General features: G+C 40.4%; 1 protein-coding gene across 1 annotated transcript in view; it reads left to right on the top strand.

Annotated features, from left to right (window-relative positions):
• mysm1 (Myb-like, SWIRM and MPN domains 1) overlaps window positions 1–26,623 on the top strand; it is a 67,270-nt gene that overhangs the window by 29,714 nt on the left and 10,933 nt on the right. The window contains exons 10-18 of the mRNA XM_078218487.1: window positions 3,911–4,017; window positions 5,555–5,632; window positions 7,134–7,222; window positions 9,853–9,907; window positions 10,015–10,065; window positions 13,428–13,502; window positions 13,816–14,004; window positions 15,707–15,839; window positions 17,341–17,446. Coding sequence (XP_078074613.1) covers window positions 3,911–4,017; window positions 5,555–5,632; window positions 7,134–7,222; window positions 9,853–9,907; window positions 10,015–10,065; window positions 13,428–13,502; window positions 13,816–14,004; window positions 15,707–15,839; window positions 17,341–17,446 — 883 coding nt within the window. The remainder of the gene's footprint in view (window positions 1–3,910; window positions 4,018–5,554; window positions 5,633–7,133; window positions 7,223–9,852; window positions 9,908–10,014; window positions 10,066–13,427; window positions 13,503–13,815; window positions 14,005–15,706; window positions 15,840–17,340; window positions 17,447–26,623) is intronic.

Below are 26,623 nucleotides of genomic sequence, written 5' to 3'. Positions count from 1 at the left end.
GCTGAAGTTTCGAGTCCAAATGACCCTTTGTCAAAGCTCGGATACTCAGAAACTCATTTCCCTCTGAACACCAGCAGTTCCCTGTCCTTCACTGTTTTGTAAAAAAATCTGCTTTTCTATTTTTTCCTGCCAAAGTCAGTCTATTCACATTTCTTCATATCACATCTGCATGTTCTGCCCCCATTTAACCTGTCTAAATCTGTTTGAAGCATCTGTTTCCTCTTCACATCTTACTATCCCATCTAACTTTGCATTGTCAGTAAACTTGGATACATTACATCTGCCCTCTCATCTAAATCATCAATATTGATTGTAACCAGCTTGATCCTTGATTTACCCACTAGTTTCAGCAAGACAACCCAAAAATGGCCATTCTATTCCTAGTCTACTTTTTGCCTACTAACCAATCCTCAATCTATGCCAATATATTATCCCACAATCCAATGGGTCCTTATTTTATGCAATAATCATTTGTGCACCTTATTGATTGCTTTTTGAAAATCCAAACTAACTAAATTCATTAGTTCCACTTTACCAGTTATAGCCTCAAAAACCCTACTAGATTTGTCAAACACTATTTCCTTTCCATAAATCCACATTAGCTCTGCCCATTCAGGTTGTGATTTTTCAGTGCCCTGTTGTCATGACTCTATTTGATTTGATTTGTTATTGTCACATGTATTCGTATACAGTGAAAAGTATTGTTTCTTGCACGCTATACAGACAGAACATATTCATAGAGAAGGAAAGGAGAGCGTGCAGAATATCGTGTCACAGTCATAGCTAGGGTGTAGAGAAAAATCAACTTATTGCGAGGTAATCACAAAAGTGTGATGACCGCAGGGAAGAAGCTGTTTGCTACATGTCCTTTAAACTTTCGTATCTTTTTCCCGACAGAAGAAGATGGAATATAGTTACGACTGGGGTGTGTGGGGTCCTTAATTATGCTGGCTGCTTTTCTGAGGCAGCGGGAAGTGTAGACAGAATCAATGAGTGGGAGGCTGGTTTGAGTGATGGACTGGGCTTTGTTCATGACCCTTTGTAGCTTCTTGCAGTCTTGGACAGAGCAGGAACCAGAACCAAGCTGTGATACAATCAGAAAGAATGCTTTCTATGTTGCATCTGTAAAAGTTAGTGAGCGTAATAGCAAACATGCCAAATTCCCTTAGTCTTCTGAGAAAGTTGGTGAGCTTTCTTTAACGATAGCATCGACATGGAGGGACCAGGACAGGTTGTTGGTGATTTGGTCACCTAAAAATGTGAAACTCTCGACCATTTCTACTTCGTCCCCATTGATGTAAACAGGGACATGTTCTCCACTTCGCTTTCTGAAGTTGATGACTATCTCCTTCATTTTATTGACATTGAGGGAGAAATTATTGTCATCATCTCTGTGTGGAGTGGTACGTTGGCATAGTGGTTAGCACTGCTGCCTCATAGCGCCAGGGACCCGGGTTCGATTCCCAGCTTGGGTCACTGTCTGTGTGGAGTTTGCACATTCTTCCCGTGCCTGCGTGAGTTTCCTCCGGGTGCTCTGGTTTCCTCCCACAGTCGAAAGATGTGCGGGTTAGGTGGAATGGCCATGCTAAATTGCCCCTTAGTGTCAGGGGGACTAGCTAGAGTAAATGTATAGGGTTATGGGGACAGGGCCTGGGTGGGATTGTGTTCGGTGCAGACTCGATGGGCCAAATGGCCTCCTCCTCTGTAGGGATTCTATGATTCTATTACTGTTGACTCTAATAATAGATTCTTACATTTTCTCCACTATCTCTGTCTGTGTGGAGTTTGCATGTTCTCCCCGGGTCTTGCATGGGTTTCCTCCGGGTACTCCGGTTTCCCCCCACAGTCCAAAGATGTGCAGGTTAGTTGAATTGGCCATGCTAAATTCTCCCCCAGTGTACCCGAACAGGCGCCAGACTGTGGCGACTAGGGGATTTTCACAGTACCTTCATGGCAGTGTGAATGTAAGCCTACTTGTGACTAATAAATAAATAAACTTTATCAATGTAAAGCTAACTGACCTTTTATAGTTTTTTTTAAACTGGTGGGGTTATATTTGCTACCTTCCAATATGCAGGGAGTGTTCCAACATCGAGGAAATTCTTGAAGATCAAAACCAGTACATCCACTATCTCTGTAGCCACCACCTTTAGGATGCAGGCTATCAGATCCAGAGGATTTGTTACCTTATTAGGACCATTAATGTCTTCAGTAATATTTCTTTACTAATGCTAATATTCTTAAGTTCCTGATTTACACTGGACCATTGATTTTCCACTACTTCTGGAATTGGTTGTTTGGGTATAAAGCCAAATATGAAGTTTTGTTTGATCTCTCTTCCATTTCCTTATACACCATTTTAATTTCTCTAGCCGTTGCCTCTAATATACCCATGTTTACTCTTGCTAACCTTTTTTAAATATATCTACAGAATTTTTATTATCTGTTTTGTCTCAAGCTCATTTACGTTCATGCCCTGTTTCCTCTTGATTAACTTCTTGGTCATCCTTTGCCGAGTTTTAAACTCCTCCCAATCCTCAGGCTTACTGCTCTTTGTGGTAACATTTAATTTTCTGCTTTCTTTACTTTCTCCTGTTGGCACAGTCGGACCACTTTTCCAATGGTCTTCTACTTTTCAGGGAATGTATATTATAAGTTAATGTTTGCTGTTACATACGTATCTTTTATTCTAGTTTTTCAAATAATTTAAACACATTTAACCAACCCTGACTCTCTCACCTACATGATTTGCTTTGATCAGATTTAAGACTGTAATTTTGCATTGAACTAAATCACACTCAAACTCCAAATAAAATTCTACCATATTTTGATCACTCATCCCTAAAGGCTCCTTTACTATAATTTTATTAATTAACCCTGCCTCATTTGTACAATACATATCAAAAATAACATTTTCCCTAGTTGGTTGCATGGCATACTGATCCCAAAATCTATTTTGAATGCGCTCCACGAACTCATCCTCCACACTATTATTGCAAATTTTATTTGAAGAGTCTGAATAAAGGTTGAATTTCCCCTGTCTACTATATTATTATTTTGTGGATTGGGGAAGAAATGTTTAAACTGGTGATTTGATAATTTTGTACTCTTGTCCCATAATTGCTCAAGTTAAATCTATTTGTTCTTAATATCTATTCCTCTCACCACCCCAAGGTATCAGCAGTTTGAGACTTGCTTCTGACGGCAGTGAACCTCAGCTGGTACAGAATATTGTGATGAGTTATATTGATGAAATATTGTACTTTTTTAATGGTTAATAAATCAGAATGTTGTACAGTACAGTTACTAAAAACTCAGTCATCAAAGTGCCATCAGAAATAGAATCTTCATAGCTGACTGGAACCCAGCTAGTTGCTCAGTGATTACTTCCATAAATATTAGCTTTTTTTTTTCAACAGTTTTATTTACCCCTTGTTCTCCCCATCCTTCTCACCTGAAAGCATTGTATCCTTGCTGGGGTAAGTTTCAATAGTAGATTAATGCTATGCCTATGTAACTATTATTCCTACATGGTACTTGACATTGATCATATGCTGTTTCACCTCTGGCGAGCATCATAGCTGACATTTTCACTTAATAACCATTAGGTAACAATCAGGAATTGAAATCCTGGCGAGCGTGAATCCCTGACTTCACTCATTGGTACTGAGCCTAGTTTGGTGTGGTGGGGGGTGGGAGACAACACTTGAAAAATTATACAGCATTGTAAGCTGATCAGATCGCCTTCTCCACTGAATCCATAAACTGGACCGTAGATCTAAAGTGGTAAACTTAAATATTAATTTTTGGTTGAAGTTTTCAGACAGATCAAAATTGGAAAAGAGTATTCTAGCATTTCAGTATATGGTTAATGGATTTTTTGGTAAAGTTTACTCTTTTGCTTCCACAGAACAGGCAGTATATCATCGGCCGCGACCTGCAGATCGAACACGTAATAAAGAGGAAGGAAAGGATAGCGTACAGACATATTTGCTTGCTCAAAGGTTACAGTCCATGGTAAGTGGAATATACATAATATCTGCACTACAATACTACAGCAGCCTTTTACACTGCAGTTGTTAAAATGTTATAAAGTTCTGAAATATTCTTTCATGAAGCCATTGAATTTTACCACATGGAAGCCATTCAATTTATTGCGCCCATCCCTCCTCCCTCATTGTCCACTTAGTGCTTGATAATTCCACAGTAAGTTGGATGTATTAACCCAGAATAAGTAAAGTGCAGAAATGTAATTCTTGACTAGTTAAGTATGGCCAGCATGGAGCAGTAGAGTTTCCACTTCTGTTGTATTTTTAACACATTTGTCATTTTTTAGGTCTTTTCTGACCTGACCTTCCCTGTGAAGACTAGAGTTGTAGAAAAGCACAGACGTGGCCCATTGTGTCACGACAAGCTCATCAATTGAAGCGACTTACATTAATTCCATTCCCCTGGCATTTCCCTCATGTCATTTACATTCTTCCTTTTTGAATAGTTATTCAATTAATATTTCCCTCGATATTCAAATGTGATCAAATATTCTATATTCTCAAAACATTCTCCATGAAAGTTATTTATTCTAACATACCCCACAACCAACACGCACCTTTCAAAATAACAGCCGACTTAAGTCTGTATTTGTTTAGATTCACAAGATAATTTCTCTATTCTTTCAAAGTATTGTTGGTAAGACCAGTATTTGTTGTCCATCTATTTATATTAATACCTGCATCCAGTATCTAGACTGTTTCAAAATCTGGAAATCATGGCGTCCTCTATACTTTGTGCCTCCATGGAATGTTCCATTTATTCCATGAGGGTTGAAGGAAATTACTGTTTTCCCCATTCATTTTGTCAAGGCAGAAAACATCTGATCCAGCAGAGTCTCCCTCTCAGAGAATGGAACAACAGTTAGAACCAGTAGCCAGTTCACATGAAACACAGTTCAGAAATCTAAGTGCTGGTATTGATCTAAAGTTCCCAAATTGAATTTTGTCAATCTTGTACATAATCAGGTAAAGCCCATGATATATTCCTCCTTAGAATTACCACATATTTTCCAAAATTTGTCAGAATTTGACTATGCCAGAGGGTTATCATACCTTCGCAATTTACTTTTGCTGTCTGATATTTTCCACATTGGTCAGTAGGGTTGGAGCTTTTTTTTGGCCAATTTTTTTCTTTGTTTCCAATCTTTACCTCTAACTCACCATCCTTTGCTAATTCCAGCAAACCAGTTGGTGAAGGATAAAACTAGAGCCTATCTTTACACATTTTTACAAATATTTAATTACAACAAGAACAGTTTCACTCTGTCTATTTATTGGAGTAAAGTGAATCTCCAGTTAATGCCCACCTCTTGCATTCAGCTAAACACAATTAATATACAGTTAACTTTAGATATAGAAGAAAAACTACTATGATTTTAATCTCCATAGTTCATCAAAAGTACATACTTAGCCTTAAACCACCAGCACTTATTTTGCAAATGATTATATACATTGATAATGCTTTGGATAGAATTTTATCCTCTGCCAACTTTTATTTGTGATAGCGTACCAGAAGACGACGTGTACGAGACCCTTGGGGAAACTGGCGTGATGCAAAGGATCTGGAGGGGCAAACATTTGAGGTACTGAGAAAGTTTTAAAAAGAAGTAACAGCTTTGATGTTTTAAAAAAAAAAATCCATTCACCAGAGCCTGTGGTGCACAGTTGGTTTGGCTTGTTAGTTATTTACAATGCACGGTAACTATACAAAATGGAAAATAAGTTTATTTTTCATAACTGCAATTTGGGTGGGCAATGAGCCTGAGAGAGAATTTGTTTTTGCCTCATCTGCGATTTAAATTGGTGACCCCTTATTTTTAAACAGTGATCCCTAGTTCTAGATTGTTCCACAAGAGGAAACATCCTCTCCACAGCAAGACCCCTCAAGATCTCGCATGTTTCAATCAAGTTGCCTCTTACTCTTCTAAACTCCAGTGGATGCAAGCCTAGCCTGTCCAGCCTTTCCTCATAAGACATCTTAATTTGATCAAAGTTGACTTAAACTACCCTATTCCAGCTTCACTTGGGAGATCTGACCAGTAACAGATTTACATGTGTTATAAAAAATGCTGGAAATACTCAGCTGATCTGGCAGCATCTGTGGAGAGAGAAACTGATTCCGTTGAAAGGTCCACAACCAAAACATTAACTCGTCTGTTTTTGGTGCTTTACAAGTGAACTTTCTTGGTACAGGGTTAGGAATAAAGCTATTTGGTGACAACAGTACAGTGTTGAAATCCATTTATAATGCCTCTGAAATGTGGTCGCCTATACCTGCCTACAGCAAGACTGGGGCAACAGCTAGGCTTGGGCTAGGAAGTGGAAATTGCAGTTGATTTATTTGTGATGATGTGGAGATGCCGGTGTTGGACTGGGGTGGGCACAGTAAGAAGTCTCACAACACCAGGTTAAAGTCCAACAGATTTATTTGGAATCACGAGCATTCGGAGCACTTCTCCTTCCTCACCTGAGGAAGGAGCAGTGCTCCGAAAGCTCGTGATTCCAAATAAACTTGTTGGACTTTAACCTGGTGTTGTGAGACTTCTTACTTGATTTATTTGATATGTGTTTTAGACTTTATGCAACCTCAGGTGTGATAGTGCATGAAATCTGCTTGGCTGACCTGTCACCCTAGTTTAACTTCCATAACAACTGCTCAACTTTCCCTATTAAAATATTTCAAATAAACCTGTTCTCTGCTTGTATTAATGTTTATAATATGAAAATGTCTGTTCTTTTGTTTCTGGCATAAATTAATGTACTTGCGATATTTAATTTAAAAAGTTAATGCACACAGTTAGTACACTTAGTAGCAAAAAAAATAAAATATTTAAAGTTCCCAGTAATTATGATAAGTATTTTAGGGGTGGCAAGTAAAAGTAGATGGGGTAGGACTACTCGGTGGGCTTCAAGCTCTTTACCCTGCCTGAGTGATCCGTGAATGAAAAGGTTTGAGAACTCATTGTCTTTCTTCATGTTGCCCATTGGTGTTTGCAGTTCCTCGCTAGGCTACCTGTCAAACTACTAACTTTGAACCTCAGCAAATATCACTGCATAATTTGAAAACCTTTTGTGAATTTTTAGCATCTCACTGCAGAAGAAATGGCCAGGAGGCATGAGGAAGAGTTGAACAAACCTCCAAAACCAGCGAGAGGTCCTCGGCAATCAAAGAGGTATGAACTCGTCCAAGAACTATTGTGGCATATTAACTTTGAAACCACAACACTGAGGTATTGATTTGAGGAAAGCTGATCATGGTATTTGCTGTTTACATGTTAAGTTTGGCTTTGTGTTTGATCTGTGTCAATGGACAGGGATGTGGTACATCCTAAAGTTAATCTTAATTAGCTATTTTTGTTGCCAGGTATTAAGGATAACAGTTCCTTCATGTTTCTTCTAGGAAATGTTTGGTGCATTAACATTTTGAAGGCTTGTGGAAAATACATTTATCAAAATGCTCAAAATTATTTTTGGTACTTGTAATTTCTGAAGAAGTTTTCTAGGGCTGCAAGTATCTTTGTGGCTGGGATCCAATTCCTGCAGTCAATTAAGAAATGTTTAAAGTCTTATTACAGTTTCATAGGTGTGATAGAGGTGGTTAAAAATTGGAAGGATTTTCCATTTTTAACCATGGCATGCAACTATCTTTCCTAGGGTCATCGAGTCATAGAGGTTTACAGCATGGAAACAGGCCCTTTGGCCCAACTTGTCCATGCTGCCCTTTTTTTTTAAACACCTAAGCTAATTCCAATTGCTCACATTTGGCCCATATCCCTCCATACCCATCTTATCCATGTAACTATCTAAATGCTTTTTAAAAGACAAAATTGTACCCGCCTCTACTACTACCTCTGGCAGCTTGTTCCAAACACTCACCACCCTCTGTGAAAAAATTGCCCCTCTGGACACTTTTATATCTCTCCCCTCTCACCTTAAATCTATGCCCTCTAGTTTTAGGCTCCCCTACCTTTGGGAAAAGATATTGACTATCTAGCTGATCTGTGCCCCTCATTATTTTATAGACCTCTATAAGATCACCCCTCCGCCTCCTACGCTCCAGAGAAAAAAGTCCCAGTCTATCCAGCCCCTCCTTATAACTCAAACCATCAAGTCCCAGTAGCATCCTAGTAAATCTTTTCTGCACTCTTTCTAGTTTAATAATATCCTTTCTATAATAGGGTGATCAGAACTGCACACAGTATTCCAAGTGTGGCCTTACCAATGTCTTGTGCAACTTCAACAAGACGTCCCAACTCCTGTATTCAATGTTCTGACCGATGAAACCAAGCATGCCGAATGCCTTCTTCACCACTCTGTCCACCTGTGACTCCATTTTTAAGGAGCTATGAACATGTGACCCCTAGATCTCTTTGTTCTGTAACTCTCCCCAACGCCCTACCATTAACTGAGTAAGTCCTACCCTGGTTCAATCTACCAAAATGCATCACCTCGCATTTGTCTAAATTAAACTCCATCTGCCATTCGTCAGCCCACTGCTCCAATTGATCAAGATCCCGTTGCAATTGGAGATAACTTTCTTCTCTGTCCACTATGCCACCAATCTTGGTGTCATCTATGTCCTACAAACATACTAACTATGCCTCCTATATTCTCATCCAAATCATTAATATAAATGACAAATAACAGTGGACCCAGAACTGAGCCCTGAGGCACACTGCTGGTCACAGGCCTCCAGTTTGAAAACAACCCTATATAAACCACCCTCTGGCTACTGTCAAGAAGCCAATTTTGTATCCATTTAGATATCTCACCTTGGTTCCAAAGCAAAGCTATATACAATTATAACATGTACTATGTTTTTGTTTATGAACCAAATTGCTGCTGTTTCTCTTAGAACTCTTCAAATGAAGCAGTAAAAGTTAACTAACAGGACCCATTTTAACTCCATCCACCTGGTGGAAAGGGAAAACAGAGTTAAAATTCTAGCAGTTAACTTGCGAACTTACTTCCCATCCACAGCCATGTTTTCCCTGGTGTTTTCATGGGGAGCTAAGCTAACTCATGGAGCTCTAGTGAATTCATGAAGTGTCTACAATCATAAAATTCCTACAGTGCAGAAGGAGGCCATTTAGCCCATCGAGCCTGCACTGACACCAATCCCACACAGGCCCTATCCCCGTAACCCCATGTATTTAACCTGCTAACCCGCCTGACACTAAGGGTTAATTTAGCATGGCCAATCAACCTAACCCACACATCTTTGGACTGTGGAAAGAAACTGGAGCACCTGGAGGAAAACCATGCAGACACGGGAGAATGTGCAAGCTCCACACAGACAGTGACCCAAGGCCGGAATTGAACCTGTGTCCTTGGCGTTGTGAGGCAGCAGTTCTAACCACTCTGCCGCCCATAAATAACTAATTTCAACAGCCTACAAAGTGAAGCATCCACGGAGATTCCTGACAGTGTCACAAAAGATGGCCAAAAAATTAAATGTGACTTTTATTTTAATGGGGAGAGAAGCAGGGCTGTTATTCTGGGTTTGCATAAGAATAATGCGAGCTGTGATGTGGTGTAGCAAGGCAACATCGACCCCAATTTTCCCCTCTCCCCATGTTCATAGCTGGAATCTACCCTTTTCCTGGCTCGGAGCCTGCAAATTGCATCATGGTAGCCTTCCCAGGTTTGCAGGTCTACACATTTATATTAATGAAGCTCAGCCCAAGCCATGGGAACTAGCTGGATCTCCAGAACCTGAAATTCAGACACCCCCCCCCCCCCCCTGTTGTTCATGCTCATGCCTTCGGTGAATTGATCATTTTACTTCATTTTCTCTCCGTAGCTCTCTTGACCCTTTCCAGCTGATCCCATGTCACTGCTTCAGTGAAGAGAAACCGGTATGGGTCCTTTCTGTCTTATTCAAATAAAGTTGTTCCTTCTAATTTGATGTGCTTAATTTTTAAAATTCCTGTGTGCCTGATGGTAAATGGCATTTTAATTTCAGGAACCATTTGAAGTGAAGGTAGCTTCCGAGGCATTGCTGGTGATGGATATGGTAAGCCAAGAGAGAAGGTATTTCTTTTTCACCTTGAAGCGCATTTATACATGGCTACTTGTGAATTCATGTAACATTGAAATGGTGATTATATTTCCCAGAATAATGGTAGAAACTATTATTGCCACAAGTGCTTAATAAATATGACAGATATGTTAAAAATGTAAAAAAAAACAGATGTCAGTATCCTCAAATTCAGTGTATAATGCAAATCAAGTTCCTAAAATCTTCATCTTCTTTAAGCTGCAATATTTGTAAAAATACTTTTAATGTATTAAATGTCAACCCGACTATTTGATCAGTGAATGTTTGGTCTGTAAATTGTTTAACGATAGAGAAAGAAAACTTACACTTTGAACTTTTGCTTTCAATTTTTATCATCTTAATACACCAAATGCAATGTTTCATTAGGCAATGCATTTTGTGAACAAAACTAAAATATGAAACTCTTAAAAGACAAATTGTGTGTGTGTAAAGTTCATGGGCACAAAGCTGAAGTTGTCCAATGTACATTAAGCAGCATGGTCCTCTCAGCAACACTTTAAACACTTGTGCCAAATGTTGATGGGTAATTATCAGTAGATTGTGTTGTTGAATGTAACAGCAGCTGGTGACTCTATTCTTAATAGAAGATAATCAGCAAGACTTCAGTATAGAAAGGTGTCTTACAGAAGACCTAACAGAGACAGTATACATTAGACCAATTCCGACTATAGCTCATACGATCAGTCACCTCTGTTAAAGTTCAAAATGCACTCACTAAAATGGCGAGTTAATTTCAACGACAGAGACAGAGTGTACAATTCAGCTGTGTGCACATGTCGCAGGTTAAAATCAAGGTCCAGCAGGCAATTGTTTTATAAAAGATGGGAGGGTAACATGGAACTAATATACATTCAAACTACTTTAAATTACATAAATTACTTTAAAATTATAGTCTGTACCAGAACCATTTGATTTGCATTGAACAGTCATTGCAATTCTCTCCATCACCTTTTCCTTCCTGCATTCTCCCGAGGTGGACAATTGAGGTGAAAATCTACCTCTTGTTTTCCTGTAGCTAGTGGAACAAATTCACTTTTGAGGAAAAAAAATTAAGTGATGGAAACAACTTTTTTCCACCATGGCTTGAAAAACTTACTCGGTCCTTAATAGGTTCTAGACATTTCAGATAACACCAAGGTTGTGTATATGTCGATCTGCAGTGTCTATGACAATATTAAGGTCCATTTATACCTGAGAATTACATCAATTTCAGTGAAATGAAATTGCAAATATGGAGCATAAACACCGGCATACTCCAATTGGGCTGAACAGCCTGTTCATGTGCAGTAGACTCTTTCAAGTTGATTTGTTTGGTGAAGGATTCATAAGATGCACTTTGAGTCACAAAGTTATTTAGATAATGATGCAAACAGACAGCCTCTTCTGGAAATATAAATCCAAATCAAATCCAGGTTGACTGGTTCCATGCAAAATATATTATGTGAACCTTCAAACATAAGGAGTCGATTCTGTCAGCCCGCTGCGCTGCTCGGGCTGGGAGACATAAGCGGAGGCCGTGCAGCGAGCTTCCCGCTGGGCGCCACAGCCTTAGCGCATTGCTGGCTGCCAGACTTCTGGCGTCCTAACTTCTATGCTGATTTCTGGATAAATTATGTAGATCAGTATTTGAATATCATTAGCGGGCCCAGGACTGAAATCTCCGGGCCCACTAGCCCCTCTCTCTCTCTCTCTTTCTTCCCCCCCCCCACCGGCACTGCCCAAGGGACAAAATGCCAATGTCCAGGAGGCACCTTGGCACTGTCTGCCGGGCATCAGGCAGTGCCAATGGGGTGGGCCCTATGGGGGCAAGATCAGTCGGTGGGGGGGGGGGGGTCCCGCTGCCAATCTGCAGTTGGGATCACGAGGCAGAGGAAGGGCTGGCCGTGGGGGTGGGTTCAGTGTTGAGGGGGTGGGGTGGGGGAGATCGGGACTGTCGGGTTGGGGGGCGGGGGGTGGCTGTCAGGGCTGGCCCAGACATGTCCAGGAGGCCAGCGATTGGGGGTTGGGGGGGGGGGGTTGCACAGCCAGTGATGTGGGGCCACAGAGCTGGCCAGCAATTGGGCTGGCTTGGCACTGACAGATCGGTGCATGCGCAGCGGCTGCCAGCCTCTCCTGCAGGAATAGACCCCGCCCACAGCTATTTAATGAGATTCACATTAGGACACTCTGCAGTGCTCAGAGTGAGAGATTCATTTTGAAAGTCCCACTGAAAAAAGCAGTGGGATTTCCACGAATTCAGCACGTAGAATTTCTCTGGGAGAATTCCACTCATGTTGTGCATTGCGCTTTTCGTATTTGAATATTCTACAGGGTTTTAAAAATTAATTTTATTGCAACTTTGGAGCAAACCACCCACGCAGGTTTTGTTTTCTTTAAGGTTTGTTTCTTTCCCCATTTAAAACACTATGGAGCTTAAGACAATCCTGTGATTAACAACAAGTAATTAATTCTCACATAGTTCCCTTCCTGTGCCTCCTCAGAGATGTGACCAGTGCTTTGCCTATGAATTTGTAATGTGAGGAGTTGCATACATAAACCTGCACTTATTAGTCTAATAATTCAGCATAACTGATCTAAAAGTGCCTGTTAATGGAAAAATAAGTGCATGTTAAAGAAACAAATAAGTCTTACTGGTTTTACTATATAATTATATCCATTATTCATTGCTAGCACAATGGGCTGGAGGGATGTTGTCTCTTCCCACCCCACCCCAGCAAATCAGATGGCTGGCAACTCTGTAGTCCCAACCAGGGCTGGTGGCCACTTTTGGGACTACAGGCAGTCCCACCATGTGAAGAGTCCAGAGAAGACTCAGGTCAGGGGTCTCGGTGAGTTGGCTGAAAGGCTGGGTTCAATTGGCTGGCTGGGGGGGGGTGGGGATAGGATAGAGAATGGCCTTGGGGGCTGCACCCTATAGGCCCAGGGGGGCCCCTCAGAAAAAGTCCCTCACCAACACGAACCCATGTCACTAAAGCTGTTGGGCTTCCTGTGCGACGTGGGCCTTCTCCTGCAGTTAGTAACTAGAGGTGGTGGTGGCATGAGGCCCATAATTGGCCATTAATTGGTCACAGGGCCTCTATAGGTCCAAGGATGGGATACAGACCAACGCCTCCCACCAGCCCCTCAAAAGACTTGTCAGCTCAGGAGTAGATGGATAAGACGTCAAGAAAGCCACCTACTGGTAGGGAGCAGAAAATCCTGTTGAATACTTTGGCAACTTGCCATAACCACAATATTACATGTGCATAGTAATTTGTTGAATGCATGAGTTTTCTGTCTGTTGTTAGAAGTAATAATCCTATCTCTTTCATGTTCAGCATGCACATGTGTCAATGGCAGAAGTGATTGGTCTATTAGGTGGACGATATTCCTCAGGAAAGAGAGTATTAGAGGTAAGTAGGATTTTGGATTGGATCCCCTTTTAACCTCTCTTTCATTTAATTTGCCAAGGAAATAAGTTAGAGTGTTTGGATCCACTTTAAAACCACTAAAATTGGCAGAAAAGCTAATACTTCCATTTAAAATTTAAGAGATCAATTGTAGTATGGTAAATGAATGAAAAACATATCCATCCGATGGCTGAAATAGGGATGTTATATTAACGGAGATTGTTAGCATTAGGAAAACTGTGGTCTGGTGACGAGAAATTTCTCTTGACATCCTAGTGAAATAATGTCTAAATAAAAGATTATTTCCTATTTCCAGATCTGTGTTGCAGAGCCATGTAACAGCTTAAGCACAGGATTACAATGCGAGATGGACCCAGTGTCACAAACGCAGGCATCAGAAGCCCTAGCTGGAAGAGGATACAACATTGTTGGATGGTACCACTCACATCCTGCATTTGATCCGAATCCATCCTTGAGGGATATTGACACCCAGGCTAAATACCAGGTACAAACTCGGCGAAGTCCAGAAATTTTAAAAAACCACTTATGCCTCAAAGATTTAAAAAGAAACTACTTAAGTATATTGTGTTCAGAGACACTGGTTGTGAAGAAATAATATGCAACGAGTTCTCATTAATCTTTAGTGGCCATGATAATGTCATCTAAGTTTCTCAGCTTTAGTAATTCAATAATTCTGTACTCAAAAAGGAGACGAAACAGCAATAATTAGGATGCACTGAATTCACTAAATTGCAAAAATCTCTGAATATATTTTCCCATTCCATAGCTTAACGACATGGGGGGGTGGTGGTGGGTAGAAACTATTCTCAGGCGACGGTGTAAAACAGGCAATATCTGATCAGGTACAATGAATGATGGGCGGCTAATCTCATGTTGCACGATTTTTGCCACTGCCTGAAACAAATTTCTACACCAAAGTATTTTTACAAATTACTGATTAGCTTTTCAGGGATTCTGTTGCGTTATAATAGAGAATCGCAACATCCACCAATGTTACTATACAGTGAGCTTAAAAAGGTATTCTGAAATGTGAGCAGAGTCGGAATCGATGCTCATCTTTCCTTCTCCTGCTCCATTGGGTATATAGGTCATGCTAGATTTTTTAACAAAGTGAAGCATGGGGAGCTGATATTGCTCCAGAGGATCACCTGTGCCATTCTGGTATTTCCTGCCAGATATGAATGAGTGTATTATTTTACATAAATGGTGGTACTATGTTGATATATTCGCACCTTAGCAACACTAGGCTGTTAGGATCTTCGTTGAATCAAAAATCAAAGCATGCTCCACAGAAGACATCACAATTCGAAACTTGCTTTAGGCATTATTTAAAAGTTTGTGCAGGAGTACTTAGTGTTCCACATCAGTAAAATATAGTAAATGGAATGCAATAAGGACACCCAGTTTACATAGGAATTATGTTTCAGTTAACAGGAAAGAAATGCACAAGGAAAGGAAGACCAAATTACAGGCTTCATTATGTCAAGTTCATCTTTAGTGCCTTGCATTGCTGTGGGCATTGAAGGGGCCATTTAACTTTCATTAGAATGGCGAGCTTGTGCAATTGATCAGTGGCTAGTCAGTTGCACAGCCAATAGCACTGCCATATTTGCATAGCCAATGGCACTGCCATATTTGCATAGCCAATGGCACTGCCATATTTGTCTTTTAATGTTTTACTACTTAAAACTGCATCAGGCTTGTGGTGTCCACCAGAGCCATTTTCTGCATCTTCTTGAGCCATTGTCTCAGGTACAGGACCCAAGCTTGCCAAAAATATTGAAATGACCCTGATTCCAGAAAATTGACCATGCTCACAGAAACATCATTCCAATAGGCATAACTCCTGCTCAGCTGCATTCCACCTCTCACTCCTCTTATCTGTTAGGTATTGTGTCTGATAAGCCTTCTATGATACGTCATTTTCCATCTTGAGGTGGCTTGAGATGCGAATGTGCAGCAAGATGAGTATTCAAGCTTATGTTTCTAGCTTACAGCATTGTGCACTAGTTACCACTGATTGCCCCTACACAGAAAAACTTGTGATGGTGATTTCTACAATTATTGTTACGCATTGGGCTTTTATCTAACATCCTATATTGTATGTCATAGAATGTGTGAAATACAAACTTACTCCCACTTTATTACAATGTTCAAGTCTGATTACTGGTTCCAATGCCTTTCAGAATTATTTTTCACGTGGAGGAGCTCAGTTCGTTGGGATGATCATCAGTCCGTACAATAGAAGTAACTCCTTGCCTTATTCCCAGGTCACATGTCTTATAGTTAGTGAAGAACTCAATGCAGATGGCCGCTTCCGTAAGTATGGGTAATTGAAAGCTTTCTACTTAATGTTTTTCAGGCAGGCAAGTCAATATTTGCCCCTGCCCCCACTCCCATTTCTCTTCATCCTCTTCCTCCACTGAAATGTTTCAGATCTGGACTTCACATAAACTCTGGGATTTCCATTTGTCCACAAACATGCATATTGACCTGCTTTTTAGGAACAAGGCTCGTCTGGTCTGCCCCATATTCTTTAAGGCCTATAGTCAATTAAAATCTATTAATCTCAAATTTAAAATTAACAATTGATCTAGCATCCGTTCCCATTGGCAAAAAAGCATTCCAGTCTTAGGTTAGGGGCATTGGCCATGCCAAATTCTCCCTCAGTGTATCCGATCAGGCACCGGAGCGTGGTGACTAGGGGATTTTCACAGTAACTTCATTGCAGTGTTAATGTAAGCCTGCTTGTGACACTAATAAATAAATAAACAATGTCAATTTTCTACCACCCATTGCACATGGAATTGTTTTCTAATTTTACTCCTGGAAGGTCTGACTCTAATTCTCACACTATGCCTCTAGTGCTAAACTCCCAACAAATGGAAATAATTTCTCTCTACCATGTCTATTCCTCTTAATACCTTGAAAACTTTGGTCAAATCACTCCTTAAACTTCTAAATTCCACGGCATACAATCTTAGTTTGTGTAATCTCAAACTTAAACCCTTAGAGTCGAGGCAAAATATTGGTCAACCTATGCCACACTCCCTTCAACACCAATATATTTTGCCTCGGCTATGGTACCCAGAACTCCTCGCACTATTCCAAGTGTGTTAAGTTGCAGTAAACCATTTGTCACATCCTGCCAATTAAATTACATTATTCCCACTCTATGTTTGCTGCTGCTTAGTCAATTTTCTAACAATGTCAATAATTTGTCTTCAGTTCCACAGACTTCAGCTTTAGCTAATAGTCTCTAACGAGGAACTCTATCAAATGCCTTCTGGTAGTCCATAATAACATCCAGAGACATTTCCTGTCCACAGCTATAATTATCCTTCAAAATGTTCTCTCAAGTCTGTCAGGCACGATCTCATTGCAAATCCATGCTGGCTTTTAACAATCAACGAAAAATTTTCAATCACTTTCTCCTTCTTCATCGATCCTAATTTCCTGACAACTGATGTTAGGATGGTCTAGAGTTGTTTGGTTGCCTTCTTTCGGTTTGCTTAAATAGCTGAGTGGCAGGCGCAGTTTCCCAATCTGAAGATATGGTTCCTGAATTGAGAGAACTTTATTGCTATTACTTGCTTGCAATAATTTTGGTAAATTCGCATCTCTGATTTAATATTAGTTTACTTTGATTTTGTTGAAAGATCTATAGTTCAGTCAATGTAGCTGTCAAAGCAAACATTCTCTCTCAAACATTGTCTCTGTTTAGTTTAAGGAAACTCCTTTGATAGAAGATTTCCAATAAAGTTTGCAGATAATGTTGAATGTTGAGCCATTGCTGAACCTGTGTTTTCTTTTAACATAGGACTTCCATATAAATGTGAGTTGAAGCAACTGAATGAAGAGCCTCTTTGGGTGCAAATGATAGACAAAGCACGTTGGATATTGGAGAAATACAAACTATCCCTTAGGCAAGTAACAAAATACAGATTGTTGATTTAGGGAATGAATTTCATCATCCACTTGTAAAAGTGCTAACTCTATTTTTTGTCCTGATTCTAGTGGCTGGCTGTCTTAATTGACAATGTAAGAACTCTCACAACACCAGGTTAAAGTCCAACAGGTTTATTTGGAATCACGAGCTTTCGGAGCGCTGCTCCTTCATCAGGTCACCTGAGTCACCTGATGAAGGAGTAGTGCTCCGAAAGCTCGTGATTCCAAATAAACCTGTTGGATTTTAACCTGGTGTTGTGAGACTCCTTACTGTGTCCGCCCTAGTCCAACGCTGGCATCTCCACCTTAATTGACAATGACCACTCCCCTACTTTGTGCAACAGAATGATTTAAAATTGGGGTATTCCATTTTGTTACATATTACTGTTCTTTGTGCACCTCTGAAATTCAGCAATATGCTTAACTCAAGCTATCTGTTTCACTCTGAACCCACCAATGCCTATATCCGGATATTCTGTTGTGAGTTGTTCCCTCCACTGGGTTAACCGTTTGAACGTCTATTCTGCATATCTTTTCATATTCAGACTTTGTTAGAAGTTTTATTTGCATATTGTTTTATTCATTCGTGGGACATGGGCGTCACTGGCTGGCCAGCATTTATTGCCCATCCCTTGGAGGGCAGTTGAGAGTCAACCATATTGCTGTGGCTCTGGAGTCATGTAGGCCAGACCAGGTAAGAACAGCAGATTTCCTTCCCTAAAGGACATTAGTGGGCATCAGTATATCTTACCGATGAGCGCTTAGTTACTAGGTTGGCACCTGTAGAAAACATAGAAAAGTTACAGCACAGAAAGAGGCTATTGGGTCCATTGTGTCTATCCCGGCAGAAAGAAAGCAAGTTCTGGCTGCGACACTTTAGATGCTTCTACCATCCTTTTGGGCTCTGAATTCCAGACCTCTACTACCCTCTGCATGAAAACAAATTCTTCTCAACTCCCCTTTAATCCCTCTGTTCCAAATATCTGATCCTGATTATTAACCTCTCTGCTGCAGTCTATCCTGTCCATTCTAGTCACTTCATAATATCATACACCTGAATTAAATCTTTCTTGAGCTGCCTCTGATCCAAAGAAAACACCCTAGCTTATCCAATATTTCCTCATAACTAACATTCTTCATTCCTGCAACGTCCTTGTAATAGCTTCTCTGTAACCTTTCTTGTGTGCTCATATTCTTTCTGTAATGTGGTAACCAGAACTATACACAGTACTCTAGCTGTGGCCTAACCAATGGTTTGTGGTATAATTTGTTCTTGCATAATCTCACTGCTCTGTTAATAAAGAAAAATATCCCTTATGCCTTGTTAACTAGCTTATGTACATGCCCCATTCCTTCAGGAATCAGTAGACAAGCACTCAATGTTCCCTTTGTTCCTTTCAGTATCCGACCACTTATTGTGCATTCCCCTACCTTGTTTGCCCTCCCCAAATGTATTCATAGAATCCATATAGTGCAAAAGGAGGCCATTCGGCCCATCTCGTCTGTACCGACCACAATCCCACCCGGTCTCTATCCCCATAACCTCACGTATTTACCCTGCTAGCACCTCCGACACTAGGGGGTAATTTAGTATGGCCAATCCACCTAACCCGCACAGCTTTGGACTGTGGGAGGAAATCGCAGCACCCGCAGGAAACCCATGCAGATATGGGGAGAATGTGTAAACTCCAAACAGACAGTGACCCGAGGCCGTAATTGAACCCGGGTCCCTGATGCTGTGAGGCAGCAGTGCTAACCACTGTGCCACCATGCCACCCTTATTATGTTACCTTACACTTCTCCAGATTGAATTTCACTTCCTTTTTCCTGCCCTCCTGCGCAGCCAATTGATGTTTTCCTGCAGTATCTTTCTCATTATCAACTATGCGACCAACTTTTGTACTATCTGCAAACTTCTTAATCACTCTTACATTTCAATCTAATTGATTGATATATATCACAAAATGTAAGGGACACAGTACTGAGCCCTGTGGAATCCTACTGGAACAAACGTCTAGTCACAATAACATCCATTGACCATTACTCTTTGCATTCTGCCACTGAGCCAGTTTGGGGTCCAACTTGTCACTTTCCCTTCGATCCGAGGCTTACTGTACTTCGGACAAGTCAGCCATGTGTGACCTTGTCAAAAGCCTTGCTAATCCATGTAGATTACGTCAACGTGCTACCCTCATCAAGCCTTCCTGTTCCCCCTTCAAAAAATTCAGTCGTGTCAGTCAGACACGACCTTCTCATGAAAAGAATTTCCATGTTAACTATCCTTGATTAATCCATGCCTTTCTAAATGATGATTTATACTGTCCATCAGAATATTTTTTAATAATCTGCCAATCATCAAGATTAGACTGCATGGCCTATCATTACTTTATTTATCCCTTCTTTCCATTTGGAACAATGGTATAATGTTAGCAATCCTCCAGCCCTCTGGCATCATGCCTGTAGTCAGAGAAGTTTGATAAAGACTAGTCAGAGCTTCCGCTATTTCTTCCCCTGTTTCTCTTAGCAGCCTGGAATATATTTCGTCCAGGCCTGGCAATTTATCTACTTTCAAAACGCAAAGCCACCTTAATGGTGTTTTCTTTCATTATTGTTGTTTAGTTCTGATGGTTGCAGAGACCTAAATTTAGGAATTTACTTGGTTAAAATGAAGTTGATTGCGTACCACATGTCAATAAAAACTGGAATAAACTTGCGCAATCTATTCAGTGCCTATAATATTGTATGCCAACTGCAATCACAGATTGATACGGCACTCTTGGATCAAAACAACAAAATCCTCCACTGAGTCAGGGAAGTACAGTGATTGCCAGTTAATTACAGAAGACCATTTGATCCACCTTGATCCATTTATCCAAGGAATCCTAAAGTCTCTCCATTTCAGCAACGAATGGCTTCTTAAAGTTTTCCAGGATTTTCAGTCGACATGGTACAGGAGCATGGGCTTTATACTAAACATCCGTAAAGCAAAAATCCTCTACCGCCTGTCCCCGCCTCATTATCAAAATCCACAACGAGGCCTTGGACAACGTGAACCAATTTCCATACCCTGGGAGCCTACTGTCAACAAGGGCAAACATTGTCGACGAGGTTTAAAGCCACCCTTAGAGTGCCAGCGCAGCTTTAGACAAAGTGTTTGAAGACTAGGACCTCAGACCCACCACCAAGCTCATGGTCTAGAGAGCAAGATCTAGCAAATCGATTGGCAGGATAGGCGAATCAACATCAGTATTTTGCTCAGGCTAACGTTCCCAGCATTAAAGCATTGACACGCTCCATCTCTGCTGGCTGGGCCACATCGCCCGTATGCCAGACATGAGACTCCCAAAACAAGCACTCTACTTGGAGCTTCAACACAGCAAGCAAGCCCCAGCTGAGGAAATGCTTCAAGGACATCCTCAAAACCTCTTTGAAAAAGCGCAACATCCCCACTGACACCTGGAACTCCCTGGCCCAAGACCACCCAAAGTGGATGAAAAGTATTCGGGAAAGAACTGAACATCTAGAGTATCTTAGCCGAGAGCAAGCTGAAGCCAATCATTGACAACAAGAGGTGTACCTTTCAATTCGGACATCCCACTTATTCCTCCAACCACTGTCTACCCTCCATGACACTATAGGTCATGTATTGAACTCCTAAACATAGAAACATAGAAACCCTACAGTGCAGAAGGAGGCCATTCGGCCCATCGAGTCTGCACCGACCACAATCCCACCCAGGCCCCACCCCCACACATTTTACCCGCTAATCCCTCTAACCTACACATCCCAGGACTCTAAGGGGCAATTTTTTAACCTGGCCAATCAACCTAACCCGCACATCTTTGGACTGTGGGAGGAAACCGGAGCACCCGGAGGAAACCCACGCAGACACGAGGAGAATGTGCAAACTCCACACAGACAGTGACCCGAGCCGGAAATCGAACCCGGGACCCTGGAGCTGTGAAGCAGCAGTGCTAACCACTGTGCTACCGTGCCGCCCTCAGTCATGTGAGAACTAATTTTTAATGTGGAAGCAAGTCATCCTTGACTCTGATGGGCTGCCTAAGAAGAAGACCAAGACACTGTATGATTTAGTCATTATTTCCTTTAACTTGTATTCTATGATTTGGCATGTAATTCTATGTTATATTGACTTTGATTGCTGCTGCTAATAGATTGGACGTGTTCAACATTGAGCCTACCAGTATCCCTGGGCTCCTTTTGACTTGATTCCTGGCTATTTGGCTGTTATTCTTGGAGGATATTTGCTGCTTTTTTTCTCCCTATGTTCAATCCACTTGGGCTGGTTCTTCCTCTTTTTAAATGAACACTCATCAGCCTGTTTTCAATTTGTTGGTACCTCTCCATCATAATGATTATCAATGTCTACCAAACTTCTCTCCAGTCTCTTTTAAAACTCTACATTACATAGTTTCTATCTCTTTGGATTTATTTATCATCAGTCCTTTTAGCCTGGAAGGACTACTAGAGTAATTCCTTGTTTTTACTTTTTACTCCATTTGGGTAGGGGATGGAGGATGTAATCCTTCAGAATGTTTACAATCTTATGTTGTCTTCAGTTTCAAGCCCACTTGCATTTTTGAGGGTTGTCATCTGTTGCTGCTGATGTACTGGAATATTTTTTTCACTATTGTTGTTAGTTTACATTGCATGCTTTATTCCAAGGTGTCTCTTTGCTCTTTTGATTTCCGTCAGATGCCTTTCAACATTTTCTTATTGTCATCTCATTGACTGCTTTCATCTTCATTTACTTTTTAATTTAATAATCCATAATTTCAACTTGTTTTTCTGAACATATTTAGGAATGTCCAAAATTATTCCTTTTAAAGGTGTTCTCTGCTAAATTATCATTGATCAACCTATTCTAATTTTTTTCCCCTTCCTCTGTCAAGTCATTGTATTGGCATCTCCGAAATCCATGCCCATCTTTCCCAGAATTCCAGGTTTGAATCCCACCTAACAGGTTTCCACCCCTGTCGCAATACTAAAATGACATCCTATGCGACAGTGACAAAGATCCATCTCTATTCCTTCCCGCCCGACCCAACACATCTCTAGCCTTTGACATGGTTGACTCCAATATTTCTCTGCTGCCATTCATTTGTGTAACATTGCAATTGGCTGATTCCAATCTAATTATAGCTAGAACGCTGCTTGCAATGCCTTTTCTTCCGATTTCAAGACTGTTGCCTCTGGTGTTCCCCCAAAGATCTATACTTGGTGCCCTCCTATTTTTCATCTATATGCTGCCTCTTGGTGACATAATCTGAAAACACAGTTTTATTTTTCACGTGTACTGACGACACTCAGCAACCAAAGTGTTCACAAGCTTGTTATCATATTTAATCCCAAAATGAGCTTCTGACCACACTTCACAACATCACTAAGACTACCTATTTCTACCTTCATAACAATGCTCACCTGCTGCTAAAACCTTTGTCTGTGCCTTTGTTACCTTTAGACTTGACTTTCCAACATACTCCTGACCAGCCTCCCCCATTCTACACTTGGAAAATTAGAACTCATTCAAAACTCTGCTGCCCAAGTCTTAATGACCTCTGTGTTTCCTGACCTACATTGGCTCTCAGTCCAGCAATGATTTGATTTTTAAATTCTAATTCTTGTTTTTAAACCCTCTATTGCCTCACCCCCTCCTTCCCTCCCTATCTCTGTAATTGTCTCCAGACCCACAACCCTCTGAAATATCTGCACACTTCTAATTCTGACCTCTTTTGCAACCCAGATTTTAATTGCTCCATCAGTGTTGGCTGTGCTTTTAGCTGCCATTGCCCCTAAGTTTTGGAATTAATTCCCTCATCTTCTCTTGATCTCTCATGCCTGCTAAAATACACTCTTTAAAACCTACCGCTTTGACCAAGCTTTTGGCCAGCTCCCTTAATATCTCCATCTGTGGCTGGGGATCCAATTTTGGCTTGTAATTCTTATGTGAAACACCTGAGGAAACCTTATTATGTTTGGTTATTATATAAGTGCAAGCTTTTGTTTTTTGTGTCTGAAGTCCTTTATTACTTTGTATCTTGCCCTTTTGAAGATGTCCTGAGTATTTTTGACCCTCCTTGATTCTGATTGCTGAAAATTAGCTGGGGAGTAAAGTGCCCTGTTGCAACAGCTATAATCTTAATCAGGATCAAATAAATTGTGCACTTGGGAATTGTGGAGTTCAGAATTTAGAGGAAAGTCTTAATAACACTCAGCTTCTTCAAATCATGAATTATTAGCTCTTTCTTCTTTGTAGCAAAATCTGTGTTCCACAGTTCCCTACTGAGTATCCTATTTTTATAGCACCAGTGTGGCAAGCAAAGTAGTTCATTTTAACCACAGGAGCACTTTTAAATAAATGATTAAGCCAAGTGTACAAGACATGTAGTCAAGATACCTGCAGTGTCTACGATCAATTGAAATAATCAGCCAAGCCACCCACACACAGCGTACTTAAAGATTTATATTGCAGGCAACAAATTCTCATATCTGCCCTGTAGGAGCCCCAACCTGCTCAGTCTTTCCCAATAATTGTACCCCCTCAATCCTGGGACCATTCTTATAAATCTTTTGCTTTTCACATTCTCCATTGCTTCTCTATTCTTTTTATAGATTGGAGATCAGAACTGTGCACAGTTTGCTACAATCTGATCAGGATTTAACATAGCTTCCCTATTTTTGAAATAAATCCCAGCATTTCTAATTATTCTGCTGACCTGGGGTACAGGTCATCTGTTCATCTGTTCATCTGTATCCCTAGATCCCTTCTCTCTTCGGCTTATCACATATTTATCTATGTTACAGACCATTTTCAATTTAATAGCCCCATCTGTAAGTTTTCAAATGTCGTCTTGGATTGACTAACCATGGTGTCGTACAACAGCACAATTTAGATAGGCAGAAGAAGCTTTGTTGGGATGGCAACATTGTGCTTTTCCATGAAGCCTCAAAGTCTGAATCATAAAAATAATTATGATGATTTTTATTACGTGCCTAAAAATTAATCAAAATGCTCAGAAGGGCAAACAGTAATGCAGTACACCTTAAAAAAAAGTCAATCCATTAGCACAGTAATATTTTCTTCGCTATCTTATGGTAAAAATGTCAGATGAAAGTGTCTTAAAGCAAAGCTACCACCTTTATTACCTAACATTCTTAGACTGCATCTGTCAAACTGGTGCCATATTGAGATCTTCAGTGTGTTAATGATTTTTGGTGTGCACAGTAAAACCGTCATGGATCTGCCAACATAAATGGCACAATCTCCAATATAATAACTGTTGCTGGTCTGAAGCCAGAAATTTTATTTTTTGTCCCAAAAATTGCGATTACAGCCTTTTAATATTTTATAGCTTCTTCATAAATCAATGGAAGCTAACCCAGAGTTTAGAGCTTTGTGAGCCGCATATATGCTTGAGTATGTGCAGGAGGAGTGTGACAACCCCACTTTACAATGATAGAAGCAAGCAGAGCAACCATTCCGCCATATCTTTCTACTCCACAGATGCTGCTGGGCGCAAAGGAACAGCGGCATGAATCTCATATTAACCATGTGAAGTCAAGGCAACATAATACTTCATAACTTATGTAAAATTCACATAATCAACAAAATAATGTAACTAACGAATATTATCACTTAAATACAAATTTGACTGAAACATCTTTTTGAGATATCTTATTAATTTTCAACAAAATAGAATGTTACTTGTTTCTAACAACACATCACAAAATACATGACCTGTGCTCGGCATTACAAACTGAATACTGATTCCAATCCACTTCGGTGTAGTACAGTGATATTGCAATTTTATTATCCACTCATCTAATTAGCAGGATCCTACTGCAGTAACTGTGAAAATAAAACTGTTGGGGAAAAGCAACAGGCCTTTGTATCAGTGGTTGTTGCATCATTGGAGCAATCCAGGTGATAAATTGTTGAATTGAATATTGTGTAACTAAAGAGGCTTTTAGACATAAAATTAGATAAGTAGACCGTGTTCATTGGGAAGGACATATAATTACCCAAAACAATACTTAAATCACTTTTCCTGCAGCTATAGTCTGCTACTACTCATGGTTCAAAAGATTTCTTTGGAAGGTGCTCTACTGAGTTGGCATCCAACCCAGTGGACTATAGTAGAGATCCATCTCTATGGAAGTTGTTCTGCACAGGTACGCTTTAGTAAACCAGTTCACTAGATAGATGTAAACTCTGCGCTGTTTTCCAGACGAGCAGAACTGCAAGTGTGGGCAATCATTTGTGTTGAATTCCTCAGCTGTTGAAATTTACAGTGTGAACTTTAAGGGGGGATTCATAGTTTTATATAAGATAATTGAATCTAGCAAGGGTTGGGATATCACACACTTTCATTTGCTTTTTGTAAGGCTTTCAATTGTGTGCTTTATAGCCCTCGTGAAGAAACTAGCAGCTCGGAAATCTTGATGTGTACTCCTGCTGTTAAGATCCTTAGAGGTTAAATGGAAGATTCTCTGAGCACCTCTGTCTCAAAATTCAAGTGAAAGTGCTCCTAATATCCATCCCTTTTGGTGTGTTAGTGGCATTGTAAAGGCAGTTTCAGCGTGTCTTTCTAGGCAGGTTTGTAGCACTTTTTTTTTACAATGAATCTCTGAATTGTTGATTCAAATTGTAACAAAGAATTTACAATAGGGAAACAGGCCATTTTGTGCCACTCTTGGTGAGGCCCTGAAGGATACCAATAACTGACACATTTCTTCAGAACTTCAAGGTCACTGACCTTTTGTATTTCTCTCCAATGACACAATTCTTGGTTCAGAGCTTCAAGGCATGCACCAAAAGGTTAATTTATGCACTGTATAAAATCTAGAACCTAACTGTGAGATAAAATTGTTGTATGAAAGAATATAAGGAAGAGCTTGGCCTGCATTAACCGTTCATTCACCATCCGAGGGAGGGGAGATAATCTTCCCTATGTTTATTTGCCATGCTTATTTATTACATAAGGTCTTGATTAAGCAACTCAAGATTGATAAATCTGAGGAATGGCATTGGACTTTGACTTTGTGCAGGTCTAAAAGGCTGAGATATTGGGCCCAATTTTACCAAACGGACGCGAAATTGCGGTAAAGTTGGGCATCGGCCCAATTCCGAGCAG

This window comes from Mustelus asterias, chromosome 8, assembly GCF_964213995.1.
Source record: "Mustelus asterias chromosome 8, sMusAst1.hap1.1, whole genome shotgun sequence".
Lineage (NCBI taxonomy): Eukaryota > Metazoa > Chordata > Chondrichthyes > Carcharhiniformes > Triakidae > Mustelus > Mustelus asterias.
The sequence above is the reverse complement of the archived record's forward strand: the minus strand, read 5'-3'. Positions and strand labels throughout refer to the sequence as shown.